Below are 14,552 nucleotides of genomic sequence, written 5' to 3' on the forward strand. Positions count from 1 at the left end.
TTTCTAACTAAATATTTAGATTGAAACTCATTTATAAATGAATGGAAAATGAAGCTTTGTTTTTCCTCATATAACTCAACTTATTGCTGTTAATCTTTGACAGAATTATGGAAAAAGGGACATTTTTTATTTTTCCATCATGTTATTCACTGATCAAAAACAAACCCAGAGTGTCACCATGATTTTTTCACATGTTTGAGAAATCCTTTAATCTCCATGGCAACCATTCAGCTCCGCAAAACAGCTGGTGGTCCTAGCCCCGCCTTCGAGATGCAGCTCCTCCCCACTCAGCTCCTTCAGACTAGCCAGCAGCAATTAGCAAACATCTGCTGAGCTCATTATAGGAGCTGCTGCTCATAGCAACGCTGTAAAAACGTTAAAGGGTTAATAGAGGAGCCATTAAGCCATTAGGACGACTTCTTGGAGGCGGAGCTTCAGACAGAGCAGGAGTTTCTTAAAGAAACAGAGACCCAATTCCAAAATGTTAAATCAGAAATATTTTTTTTGTGCATTTTGTGTTTACTGGGGTTGAATTTGACTTGTATTTAAATTGGTTTGATGACCTGAAACACTTCAGTGTAACAAACACGAAAAAAATAAAAATAAAAATTGACTCAGGAACGGTGCAAACACTTTTTCACACCACTGAATTATTATAATTACTATTATTATTATTACTTATTTTGCTACTTTTGTAACATTAATGCAGCTTCTGTTGGTTAAATTGACGTTGTTTGGCTCTGACTGTATATGATTTCATGGAAAAGAACAGCAATAATAATTTGTTTTGAATGTGAATAAACTGAACTGATGGTGTTTGGCTGGAGAAAGAACCCGAGAAGCAAACAGGTGATTTCTATCAGCTAATCTTTACTTTTACCCCTGAAACGTCCTGCAGGATTCAAACCTTCTGCTCCTTTTATTTCATCTGATATGAGCAACAGAAGGTAAATAATACATGCAGAGATACACATGTAACAGCTCACACTGTTACACTGCCACTTATATGCGTGTCATTCTTCAGATTTTAAAAGAAATGTACATTTTACTCATCAAACACAAAACAAACAGTGTTTACAGTTTAGCCCCGTTTGGTCGATAGATAGAAGCAAAAATATTCATGTTTTTACAGAAGAGTATAGATGTTGGTCTAATGTACAGTAGCATGCTTTGACTGGGTTTGGTTTACACACACAGACGTACCTGTTCAGGTGTTCAGGTTCATGCAGCAGTGACACAAACAGGTTCTGTTCTCACTGGGAGGTTTAAAGAGGAACCGAACCGAAAGCATCCAACTTTATGACCCAAAGCTGCTCGGGAGGTCAAAGTGTGACTGAAACATGAAATAAAAACATCTTCACCAGAGCGAAGAGCAACCAGAGAACCCTGATCCCGTTCAGATGATTTAGTTCAGACATTTTTAGCTTTTAGTTTGCTTCCTGGACATAACATTCTGCAGCTAACAGAGTCTTGATTCTGTAGCTGTTGCCTTTCACAGAAACTTCCTGTTTTTTTTCTCATATGGTGACGACTGTTCGGTCATTTTTATTCTTCAAACCGAAGCTGAAAGAAAACATTTTTATCGCCTTTGGGGAAATGTGACTGTGGAGGTTTGGTTCCTCTTTAAATAAGTTTGTCCTTTGATGGCAGGTTTATATACGGTAGCTGAGACAGAATCAAAAGGAATAATCTGAATAAAAAAGAAACCGGAGATATTTTCCATTCAGAGTCGTCTTTCAGTAGGTTAACAGCTGCGGAGAGAGGGAACTGCTTCTATGAGCGAAAAACTGCATGAAATTACAGATATCTGTTAACAGATCATCCAATTGGAAGACAGCTCGTCCTCTTGACCAATCAGATTGCAGCAGCTGTACTGGTTTCATGGATCATGAGGTGCCAAACAAACATGTCTGCCGGATGCAGAACAAAACGAAGCATCTAGAGCTTATAAACATTCCTCACATTCACACAAGCAGCACCGATAAATACCGTCAGTAATACATAATCAAAATCAGAGATTATTGGATTATTGGGTGAAGTTATTCTGAGTGAGCTGAAGCTCAGGTTGAGGTGGTGAAATCATTGAAAAGGCCTGCCGGTTCTGAACATTGCTGCATAGACTCATTGTTTTGTCTTTTCAGGTGAGGCTGCGTTGCAGAAAGAGGAGGAAGCACAAATCATGACCGCTTGACTGTTTGCACCTGTGTGAGTCAACACTTTATTAAAATTAAAGCTGTTTTTTAAATATTCTGCTTTTGGTGAAGAATAATCAAGTCCAAGTTTGAAGAGTCAATGTGTTGATGTTTACATACTAGAGCAAATTTAAGATGGTCAAGGTAGTGCAAACTCTGGTGGAATCACCCAATCGGAAGCTGCAATTAAAAGCCAATTTCAGTAAAATTTTATGTTTATACAGTATTTTAATGCTTGGTGTTGCATTGGATTACAGTAAATCCATTCAAAAGGACATGTCGATGAATCTAACCTCTGACACTTACAGATATTATATCCCAACCATCCTCTAGCATACCTTTAGTCACCAGCACCTCCAAAGCTAAACCAAATAAAGACTCTCTCTCATTGGCCAGCGCTGGCCACTCAGTTACAGTAGCTAGCTTCACAATGAATATAGCCTCCTTCGACATCATGTAGTCACTGCTGGGTGTGCAATATTCTTCATTTTGGCCCTAATGCTGTACCATAATTTTTGAGACCTCAGTTATGGTTGTCACCAAAGTAAAAACCCGCATGTACCCCACATGAACAGAGGCATGCGTTCCCTCTCAGCCTGGCCTGCTACCCTAATTCTTCAACCAGGACTTTGATTTGCTGCCACCACAATAATAAACCTCCAGGAACTATAGGAGTTTTATCAAGGCTCAAAACAATCAGGAAACTCCCACTTTCAACTATGTGCAGCAACACTATTCTCCAGGAAACCATTTATTGTTGCCTCTTGATGTAGTTTAATCTGATGTGTAGGTGACCTAAGAAACAAATATGATTGGATAGGATATTTTGTCACGTTCAACATAGCCTTCAACATGTAACTTTAGTTTGTCCATGATATGTCAGCAAAAAACAATTTTAGCTAAAATGCTAATTTTAGCCTTCCTCCAGTCAGTGAATACTACAGCTTTGTAATGTTGCGTTCAACATATAACTTTTTCGTAAAACTGGTTAGCTTCAACTTATAGACAAGTTGCGTTTAACGCAGCCTTCACAGAGCCCATGTTGACGCCGATGTTAGTTAAACATAGGTGCTAAAATAGTTTTAGCTAAAATGTTAACTTTGGATAAATCTGCTTGATAAAACGAATCTGCTGTAAACCCGCTGAAGGATGCTCAAATGATATGGCGATATTTGGACTGTCTTGGCCACCGTACATAAAAAAGTGCAGTTTCAGGTTAGTCTGTTTGCCTTGTGTAATCATTTTCTTTCTGGTTCGTTCTGCATCGATTTGTTTTACTCTGGAAGCCCCTGTACAAAAACGAGGTAGAGCGTGTGGTTTCAGATCCGATGAAAGGGTTTGATTTTCAGCAAACGTAACATTTTTGTCGTTTCTGGGGAAAGTTTTGAACACTGAACATGTCTGTGGTCACGTTGAGCATAAAGATGTCAGTAATAACTCGTCTAAAACCAAACTACAGTATGTACAGTGCAAACAGGAGCATCGATACCGCTGATAAAGTGTAAACACGTTTTACGAAGCTCACAAACACGATTTACCTACCTGAACGCTACAAACTGGAGCTACGTGATCAAGTCATGCAGCTGCAGTGTCGAGTCTGCAGGCGTCTTCAGTAAAGAGTAGAAACGATTAGAAAAAAAAGTCCCGCTTCTTCTCAACATAAAAGTCTGAATGCGCATGCTCCGAAGATGAAGAAGCTGGAAAACTCCAGAAATCCAGCAGCTCTCGTTGTTCCTCCATTTTAATGAGATACAATCAGTCCGCCGTGTTCAGGCAGGAGAAGAGGAGGGAAAATCGCTCGGTTTGTCCCAGTTAAACATTTTAAGGAAACATTTTTGAGATTAGCCGTTTATCTGAGATGTTTGTGTTCAGTTAAGAGCGCAGGAGGAAGTTATTCCTGGTTTTTAGTTTAGTTTTCTTTACTCCGATATAATAATTTGGTTGCTTTTTCTAAGCTAAACACCTAAATGAAAACCGTTTCGGTAAAGTTTCAACCATCAAACCGTCACCATGGCGACAGCCCGGCTTCTTCTTTAATGGTGGTGGAGACGGTGCTTTACCGCCACCTACTGAGCTGGAGTGTGGACAGGTCAACAGAAAAACAACTAATGCTGTAAAATCAGCTTAATAATTCAACTAAATTCTCTTTAGTAAAAACAGCTCGGCTTTAAAAAGCCATTTAGCTTCCAACTGAGATATTTTTGTTTCCTTGGCAACCATTCCTGTCTATGTTTACAATTCGCATCCACTCGTCATAGGCAGGGAAGTTGTCAAACTTGGCCTTTTAATGATTTAAAAATTTGAAGAAGAAATTTTTATTTCTTTGTTTTTTCAAATGAACAAAGGCCTAGAGGTACAAATATACATCTATTATGACTTAGCTTTGATGATCTACTGCTTTTTCTGGCAAAATCAGTAGAGTTAGTTATAACTGATGGGTTTCTTGGGAAAGATACGACTTTTTAAGTATTTAATGGAAGCTTGTACCATTTCTGACGTGTTTTTGGGATTATTAACTTAAATGCGTTTCTGTGTCTGTTTCAGCCTTTTTGCTGAAACAAGGTGAAGTTCAGTAACTTCTATATTATTAATGAGTGCGCTTTATGAAATCTACTGTGAAGTTGTTTCATTAAAAATTAAATAAAATATACTGTTATTATTAGCACACCATCAAATATGTACATTTCTCCATGAAATACAGCTAAATAAATATAGGTTTATATTTATTTTGTTACTTATTATTAACAAAATATTTTTTTTCTTTTTTTTCATTTCATGGGGACATTTATCTATTTGATATAGTATTTATGAATTTTTAATTTTAACAATTTAATTTATTACATTGTAAATAAAGCATTTATTAATATACTTTCTAACATGAGTGTATTCAAATGTTTTAATTAAAAGGAAAATTAGTTTTCACCATAACCTCAGTAACTTGTTTGAATTCAGATTTTTAGGACTTTATTCATAATTTTGTTTCGTAGCTCAAACCTGAACTGACCGATGGTTTAATGCGTTACGTCGAGTTAAACCAGATAAAATTGTGTATTTTTGCCTCCAGCTCTCAACTGAACACATTGACAATAATAAATATCTAAGTTGATCTAAACCAGGCTGTGTTTGCCTAGAAATGCTGAACGTCTCCTGTAAAGTAGTCATGACCGCTGAGTTTGTTAACGTTTCCAAACACGCGGTCCTGCAGCCGGAGAACGGTACAATCAGAGAAGCAAAGTGGAAGTTTTTCTTAAATGAGATCCAAACTCTGGACATTAACAGGAAGAGCCAGAAAACTGAAATCCAGAGGCCTGCTGCCTGTTTACATTAATGTTTTTACAGGAAAATATACTCTGAAACCCTTTTTTTGTCACCCAGATCTTCAATCTGAGCCGAAACTGTGAAAAATAGCTCAACCTCCATTTTCTCCTTATCTCCAGGTTTACATTCATTCCAGGAATCATCCACAAAAATCCTTATTTATGCTTAAATATGCATCCAGTCATGTCTGATATTAGCTCTTTTGGCTTCTTTCAGTCCTCCAAACAACCATTGGCTTTAGCGCCGCTGTTAGCTAACGAGCCAAACAGTCCAGTGAAACTCCGGCAGAGGCGTTTTTAAATTTACACAAACGTTAGTCAGTTTGTTCCCAGATCACCAACTGGGATATCAGTAAAAACGACTGGAAGGCGCAACTGTTGGGTTTGTTGTTGTGAAGCATTCACTGGCAGGGGGCGGCCTTGGTGCCAGGCTCCGCCCCCGGCGTGAAGCCGTTGCTAAGGTTGTTGGGACTGGAAGGCGAGCCCAGCGGCGGCGTGGCCTCGCCTCTGTGGACCGACTCGATGACGGAGCAGCTCTTCTGCGGCAGCCGGGGTTGGACCAGCATCGACTTGGGGATGACCGACGCTTGTCGGAGGCCGTCGGCACGCAGCGGCGGTCTGACGAGGGCGGGGCCTGTGGGTGAAGCTTCAGAGCTGGGGGGGTTGGGGCTACAGGGAGGGGAGGGGCTGGCTGCGCTCTGATTGGCCAGCGTGGACTCGTCGGTCTGGGGAACCTGCTGGTCGGGGGGCGGGGCCTCTTTTTCATCGGGGGCGGAGCTTGCTGACTCGGGAGGCGGGTCTTGTTGCAAGCTGCTCTGCCTGGACGTCCCTGAGCCAGGCATCTCGCAGCTGTCGGTGCGACGTCGGGATCCTTCGTGCATCCTGCTGGTGGCTACAACAGCCTTCATGGCAGCCTGAAACGCAGCGTGACGGATTATTAAACATGCAGCACGATTTCCCCACAAAACCTGCTAGACCTGGAGATAGGAGCGCTAAGGCAGCAGCCCACCAGGTTTTGAGTTAAAAAATATTAAGTTAGATTCATTCAGAGGAGCACAAGCAGACATCATAATTAGCGTGAGGTCAGTATAAAACCTGCATAAAAACTCTATTTAAAATAAGAAAAGCCTGGTGGCTCACCAATAGCATCACTATTAGTTTTCCCTGCTTTCATTTCACATTTTCAGTTCATTTATTGCCTGTTCTTTAGAAAATATATTGTGTGTTTATCTCTCTTTAAAAATAAGTTCCTAGGTCTCAGTGAGATTTAACTTTGTAAATATATAAAGTATTTTAAAACACCCAAAGGTTTTTGAAGCCGTTATACCTCAGAAGTAGCTTGTTTACCTTAAGTTTGCGCCTAGCGTTGAACTCCTGCAGTTTCCTCTGAGTCGTGTCCATGTGGGAGAAGCGGGCGGCTTTGCCCAGAACCCAGGGGTGCTGCAGGGCCTCCCGGACGCTGAGGCGCTTGTGAGGGTCCAGAACAATCAGCTTACTGACCTGCAGGAAAAACAACAACAGATTTTCAAAGGAAAGGCTCAAACTTTTCCATCCATTTAGTAAAGAACAGGAGAAAGGCAGCAAAACCCAGCAACACGTTTCATCATCCCTTCATCTGGATATCCAAGGCCTTCACACACCAGGGAGGAGGAACATTTTCCTAGAGTTGTTGTTAAACTATGGTGCCCCCTAGTGGACATGGGAGAATTGTTTTCTTTTGTTCCCTCGCAGTTATGTACAGTTCATGCAGCAACTTTAGTACTCAAAGTTTTTCTGCTCCAATGTAAGATTTTTCCACATTTGGTAATATCTTAGATAAATAATGAAGTCATCTGATAGTTCTGAATATATATTACATATATATATATATATATATATATATATATATATATATATATATATATATATATATATATATATATATACAGGTGCTGGTCATAAAATTAGAATATTGTGATAAAGTTCATTATTTTCCATAATGTCATGATAAAAATTAAATTGTCATATATTTTAGATTCATTGCACACCAACTGAAATATTTCAGGTCTTTTATTGTTTTAATTTTGATGATTTTGGCAAACAGCTCATGAAAACCCAAAATCCCTGTCTCAAAAAATTAGAATATTATGAAAAGGTTCTCTGGGGTTCTCACCCTCTTGCTTGAGGATGTCAGTGATGGCCTTCTGGACAGCAGTCAGGTCAGCAATCTGACCCATGATTGCGGTTTTGAGTAATGAACCAGGCTGGGAGTTTTTAAAGGCCTCAGGAATCTTTTTCAGGTGTTTAGAGTTACTTTGTTGATTCAGATGATTATTTTTATTGCTCGTTCAGAGAACCTTTTCATAATATTCTATTTTTTTGAGACAGGGATTTTGGGTTTTCATGAGCTGTTTGCCAAAATCATCAAAATTAAAACAATAAAAAACCTGAAATATTTCAGTTGGTGTGCAATGAATCTAAAATATATGACAGTTTAATTTTTATCATGACATTATGGAAAATAATGAACTTTATCACAATATTCTAATTTTATGACCAGCACCTGTATATATATATATATATATATATATATATATATATATATATATGTATATATATATATATATATATATATATATATATACATATATATATATATATATATACATATATATATATATATATATATATATATATATATATATATATATATATATTATATATATGTATACATTATATATAAACATATATGTACACTACAAAACAAACAAAAAGCAAGTAAAATGCAGCAAACAAAAAAGAGACGCAAACAAAAGTCCCTCCTGCTTTGCTCGACCAAAACAGCAGAAGATGCCTCAGCACTGCGGGATGTTGTTGATCAGATCGATGGACTATTGACGTGAGGGCTCGACAGACAAGGATTCGCAAGTAAGATGGACACAATATTGTGTATATTTTGTGGTTAGAATATTATTTTACTGTATTTATGTCCACCGGCGAAATACCAGCTAATGCTAGCTGGTATAGCGCTATAGTGCTTGGTGTTCAGCCCCCAATCTGAAAGCTAACCGAGATTATCTTAAAATGTTTATTCTCTAACATTGATTTAGATTATCTGATACAAGAGCCTATACTATAAAAATGAAACAATATAATATATATTATAAAAATCAAAACATTACATGTTATAAGATTCACCAGCAAAGTTTACACAGGTGGCAATGGCTATTATTTATTTCACTCTGTCAAAGTAAGATACATCCCAAATCTCCCGCTTTTGTTTTGAAGGTTTCCTAAAGACACGAAGTGAGGAAGGAGGGAGAAATAGATTCACTGCACAGCACGGATGAATCTCGCATCGGATTTAGGACCCAATCACTCTTAAGCTAGAACTCGTCGGCTGGAAAACATGAAAAAACCTGTGTGTGTGTGTGTGTGTGTGTGCGCGTGCGCTAAACATGTATAGCCTAATATTATTCAGTATTAATCATTGTTTATTTATATTTATATAAATATGTATTGATAAGACGAGAGCGGTCCATTAGGCATCTGTCCTTTTATTATGTCTATGTGAGAAACGGCCCGGTCTACGGAGACGGGTCCTTCGAAGGCCACGAATATGGACGACTAGAAGAGAGAAGCTGTTTGTTTGCGTCTCTTTTTTGTTTGCATGTTTTCTCTGTTGCTGCGCATTTGCACCTGTCGGCCACCGTACAAAACAGACCAAATTGCTAATTTATTGCGAGCGAATGCAAAAGAATAAAGATTTTCCGACATGTGGCAACTTGGGGGCTCCATAAAAAGTACTAAAGAGTTTAAAATTCAGCTTTGTTGCAAAATGTGAGGAACTTACCAGGTCCTTGGCATTGAGGGAGACTTCGTCCCACCACGGAGACACAAACTCGTAGTCGCAGTTCAGGATGCGGCTGTACATGTACTGGTCGCCCCGTGGGTCAAAGAACGGCTCAAAGCCGCAGAGTCTGGCAGACAGGAAGCAGAACTTTAAAGCTGACCGGACACCTCCACCGGCTGTCACACAGAGAGAAAACTCCCTGAATTATGGAGCTGTTTGTTTACGCCGTCAAAAGTTAGCAGCAATAATTTGGGTTATTAGGGGATTCACCTTTTTTTTAAGGTTTTGTTGGCTCTAGTGGCCTTTATCTGAAAGTAGTTTGACAGGAAAGAGGCAAATGTCACCAGGCCAGGAATCAAACCTGTGACCACCAGTATGACGACTAAGGCTTCAATACATGGGTTGTGCTTTTCCCCTGCACCACCACAGCACCCTGAGGATTCACTTTTTAAAGTAACATTTTCACCATTCATTTATAAATATTCGTGTTTTAGGCTTAATGTTTCATTACCAAACTTGATGAAGTTTGCTTTAACTATTTAACTTGGAGCTAAATATTTAACTGTACATTAAATATTTAGTTAGCAAGCTAAGCATTTGGCTCTAAAACGAGTTTTTAAAGGGGTTTGCAAAAGCCAGCTTTTATTTTGATAGTCCACCTTTGGCTATAGCATATTAGCTAAATATTTAGCTTAGAGTTAAATATGTAGTGTCAAACTACAGATTTAGCTCAATATATAAATATTAGTTTTATAACCTAATCTTGTTAATTAGTTAGTTTCAAATGGTGATATTTTAAATATAATCCTTTAATTGTTTTCCTTTTATGACTGGCTATAATAACCCAGATTTCTGCCTGATTTTTGACAGTGTAGCTTACAAACGGATTATTGTGGATTATAACCACAATTTATTCATGGAAAATTCAACCACTCATATATTTTTATTGAGCTCTTATGGACTAAGCTATTAATTTATTCCATGGTTTTTCACGGGGTGTCCAAGCTTTTTGTCACGTTGGTCAAAATCATTCAGTCAAAAGTACAGAAAAAAAAATCTTGTAGGAAGTTACTCATCATAGATCTGAACCTTAAAAATGATTTTCGATTCAGATTTTATTTAATCTGACTCCCGTTCCAACGAGTCAGAAAAGTCTAGAAGTGAATTTTGACCGACGGCCCCTGAATGCATCGTCAGACTCCATTAGAACCTGCTTAATGTCTCTGGACAAATATGGAGGCGATGCTCCGGTTCACCCTGTGTCAGCTGATGATGAATCTGTGTGTGTGTGTGTGTGTGTGTGTGTGTGTGTGTGTGTGTGTGTGTGTGTGTGTGTGTGTGTGTGTGTGTGTGTGTTTGCGCGCGGACTCACAGGATGTACAGGATGACGCCCACTGACCACATGTCCACCTCGGGGCCGTAGGCATTTCCCCGCAGGATCTCTGGAGCTGCAGGCAGAGGGGGCGGTTAGCGGTTAGCGACTAGCGGTTAGCGTCCAGGTGGCCGACAGACGCTCCGGCCTAGAGGTCTGAGAAATCCCACAGAGCAGCGGCTGCAGCGACGCATCGCTGCCCACCTCCGCATGTCAGCCACACAGGTGAACGCAGCAACACACAGACTGATGGAAACACTAATTCAACTCAGAAAGTGTTTCATTTCTGATTAAGGATCAATAACAGTGGGATTTTAATGCAGAATATTATGATCTACACCAGAGGTGTGCAAACTTTTTCTAACAAATCGTCAAATCCACAGCCAAAAAACAAAACATTAAAAAAAAAGTTACTTGGAAATTTTGGTATTTCAAGGACTAAAATTACAATAATTCATATAAGTAACAAAAATAACAAAATCAGAAAAAAAAATTTCAATAGAAAACTTATGAAGCTTTAACTGCAGGTGTTTGAGTCTGGTGAATTTCTGGTTAAAACATGTTTGTTTTTCATTCAAGGGGTAAAAAAATCCAGAAATTTTACTCAAGTAAGAGAAGAAATACTTTAAAATAAAATTACTCAACTAAAAGTAAAAAGTGCAGCATAGTAAAAATACTCCTCAAAGTACAGTTTTTTGTTTTGTTTTGTTTTTTTCAAAAAGTTACTAAAGTAAATGTAACCAGTTACTGCCCAACGCTGGTTGAGAAAATAACATTATAAAGCTGGAAAAAGTGGATTTTACGATACTGTCCCTTTAAGAGCCAGGGAGGAAAGCCTGAACAAAAATGAAGGTTTTGGTTTTGTGTGAAGTGATTCAGAGTTGGGACTCGGACTCCTCTTATCCCGGATCAAACATGGCTGCCTGCGAACCTCCCCAGGTTTCATTTATCCCCATCAGCGTCTCGGCTTTTACTCACCGCAGTAACCCGGAGTCCCGCAGACTGTCTTCATGGTCACCTGGTCGTCGATGATTTTGGAAAGGCCGAAGTCGGCTGTGAGAAAGGAAAACATTTGGACCGAGCCGAGTCACATGAACATGTTCTTTAAAAGTTGAATCTAGTTTCTATTTCGGGCCTCGGCTGTGAGGAGAATGTGTTTCTCTGCAGGAGGCAGAGCGGCGCCTGTTGGCCAGCGGCTCGGCGGCCATCTGGACGCAGACCGGCTTCTCCACCAGCCAGCCTCCGCTCCTCAGGCTGAAGCACGGCGAGATGCTAATTATTTAACAGTTTTACTGAGAGCTGTGTTTATTTTTAGAGAGCGAAGGTAAGCCCTGTCGCTACATAATAACCTGCTAGTTTGTGAATTTATATTATGATTTCATTTTATCTGCGTAGCAGCAGGATTTCTGCAGCCACCGCAGAGCGTTAAAATATTAGATTCTCTTATCTAAAAAACACAACATTACTGACCAACCCTCCATTTTACTACGGTTTCCATCTGTCAGAGTTGATAAAAACTGAAAGCCAAGACTGTAGGAGTCTTTCTATCGCATCATTTCACTATTTTAACATCCATCTTTACGCCGATGACACGTACATGCTGACTGGGCCAGCCAGTAAATTTACTGGACAATAAATTGTAGTTATTGGGATAAATGATAATATTGCTGTTTTAAGATTTTTTTGACATTTACAGAGTATTTTCCTTAAAACAGAAAACAAGAAACATCTCCGTAATTAAACCAATAAATTAGTGAAGGTCGTTCATTCTGAGGTCAGGCTGCTTCGTCTCTTCATTTTGATTTATTGATCTTCTTGAACCTTTTAGCTGCTGGTTTTCTTTTATTTCTGGACATGCAGGAGTGTTTCCCAGCAGATGCTCGGTGTGTGTGGTTACCGATCTTGAGCGGCGCGTCCAGCGACAGGTCGGCGTACAGCAGGTTCTCCGGCTTCAGGTCACGATGGACGACCCCGTTTCCGTGCAAATACTGAAACACACAGAGAAACATCTTCAGATCGGCCTGCAGCGGCGACACGACGGGAGCGAAGGGCGGAGAAGTCTGGGCTGCTGGAGGTTTGTGGGAGGATTTGGCCGATGGAGAGGAAGGAACCGACGTGGAGACGGTTTGAATCCAACCTGAAAGCTTCGTTCAGGTAAACGGCTGCCTCACCTGGGGCTCACCTGGGCCTGAGAACTAAAGACAGCAGCTGCTGACATCAAAACACAAACAGTCTCTGAGATTTTACCTGCTCAGGTATCCGGATGATATTTTTTACTCTAAGTGACGTCTACAAATCATTATTTCAGTAATTATTTCTAACCTGGGTCATATTTGTGGGCTTTCAGCTGTTTTAGGTTTCTGGTGGCCATTTTATGTTTTATTTTAAAGAGGATTTATTTATTTTGCTAAATTCACATTTTCCATGTTTTCATTCTTCCATTTGGGTTTCTGCTGCTTCTAAAAGCAGCTAAAGCATAAAAACACCCAGCAGCTTTTCAGGCAATAAGTTCAGGTTTTTCTGTGTCTGGAAAACTAACCATTTCAAAACTTCCCAATCAAATCACTGTTACCTAGCAACCCTAGCCAAGCCCAGCCCGTTTGGTCAGCTGTATTCACTGTACAATGGCTGCAGGAAAAGACAAGAGTTTTGTTGCTGACTTGTCATCCAGAAACCACTTTCTGTGTTCTTGTTGGTTGTGCAGGAGGCTCCACTTTTGCTTTTCAAAGATGTGCGGTTTTATAATTACGTTTAAATTTTGTTCTTGGACGTGTTTGTTTTATGCTGAGCTCAGCTGCTCATCATTTATTTTACATGATTTTTTCTAGTGATTATTTTTCCACACAGAAGCTGCTGAACCTTTTCTGGATTCTTTCTCGTCTGTCTGTGAAGTTTGGCTGCCGGCCGCTGTGAAGGCTCTGACTCTGGAGACAGAACCAGGATTATGGACTGAGCCTCGGTGGTTTTGGGTCTCTTTCATCCCGACTGATTCCAAACGTTTCAGTTTTTACTTTAGATTATTCTTCACCATGTTTTATCCTCTCTTTTGTTTCTCAGGATTTGCAGATATTTTCACTTTAAAGTTTGTTTTTATTGTGATCCTGAGAATCATTTCAGCTTTTCTTCAGACATTTCTGGGTTTTTCTAAGCTTTAAAACAGAAAATGTTTTATTTTTCTGTAAATGCAGTTCAAGATGTGTTAAAACTCCTAAAGACTAAACCTCACCGAATTCTCCTTTTTCATGTCTAATTATGTTTCCGACCAGCTAACAATTAACCTAATTATACGTGGGAGGTTTATTTTGTTAATATTCGCTTGATTCTGTCCTCATTTTTTTAAATATGCTGCAGGCATCAAGTGCGAGGCGACATCAAAAGAATATTTCCATGAATCTAATTAATTTTTCTCGTCCCAGATGGATAAAAGTCATCGCCTCCATGTTGGGAAGCGGCTATAAAAAGATGCTGTTGTGTTTCTTTCGCTGCAGATTAGCGCCACACTCACAACAAACACAACGGCGGAGTAATCCCAACACACACACACACACACATCAACACGACAAGCTTGCACACGCAGAAATAAAGAGGCGTATGTTTGGTAAATGTAGGTCAACTGTGGGATGTGTGTGTGTGTGTGTGTGTGTGTGTGTGTGTGTGTGTGTGTGTGTGTGTGTTAATCCACTCTGGTTTTAATCTGTTGAGCAGCAGGATGGAAGCTGCTGTTACATAATCGCGCCGCTGCTGCAGCTACCAGACTTCTGCTGCGGCGGCGGCTGGTTTAGGCTCCGCCCACATTTACAAGCTGTTTATTTGGCTTTGTTTGACCTTTATCTATACAG

General features: G+C 39.6%; 1 protein-coding gene across 1 annotated transcript in view; it reads right to left on the reverse strand.

Moving 5' to 3' along the window:
• Positions 1-850: 850 nt before the first annotated feature.
• LOC106927092 (calcium/calmodulin-dependent protein kinase type IV) overlaps positions 851-14,552 on the reverse strand; it is a 29,572-nt gene continuing 15,870 nt past the window's right edge. Inside the window, exons 6-11 of the mRNA XM_015002412.2 lie at positions 12,611-12,701; positions 11,692-11,766; positions 10,714-10,789; positions 9,342-9,468; positions 6,857-7,009; positions 851-6,423 (exon numbers count right to left, since the gene is read on the reverse strand). Coding sequence (XP_014857898.2) covers positions 5,911-6,423; positions 6,857-7,009; positions 9,342-9,468; positions 10,714-10,789; positions 11,692-11,766; positions 12,611-12,701 — 1,035 coding nt within the window. The 3' untranslated portion in view covers positions 851-5,910. The remainder of the gene's footprint in view (positions 6,424-6,856; positions 7,010-9,341; positions 9,469-10,713; positions 10,790-11,691; positions 11,767-12,610; positions 12,702-14,552) is intronic.

The sequence above is a fragment of the Poecilia mexicana genome, unplaced genomic scaffold, assembly GCF_051168715.1.
Source record: "Poecilia mexicana isolate PSO_F unplaced genomic scaffold, ASM5116871v1 scaffold_4, whole genome shotgun sequence".
NCBI classification, from domain to species: domain Eukaryota; kingdom Metazoa; phylum Chordata; class Actinopteri; order Cyprinodontiformes; family Poeciliidae; genus Poecilia; species Poecilia mexicana.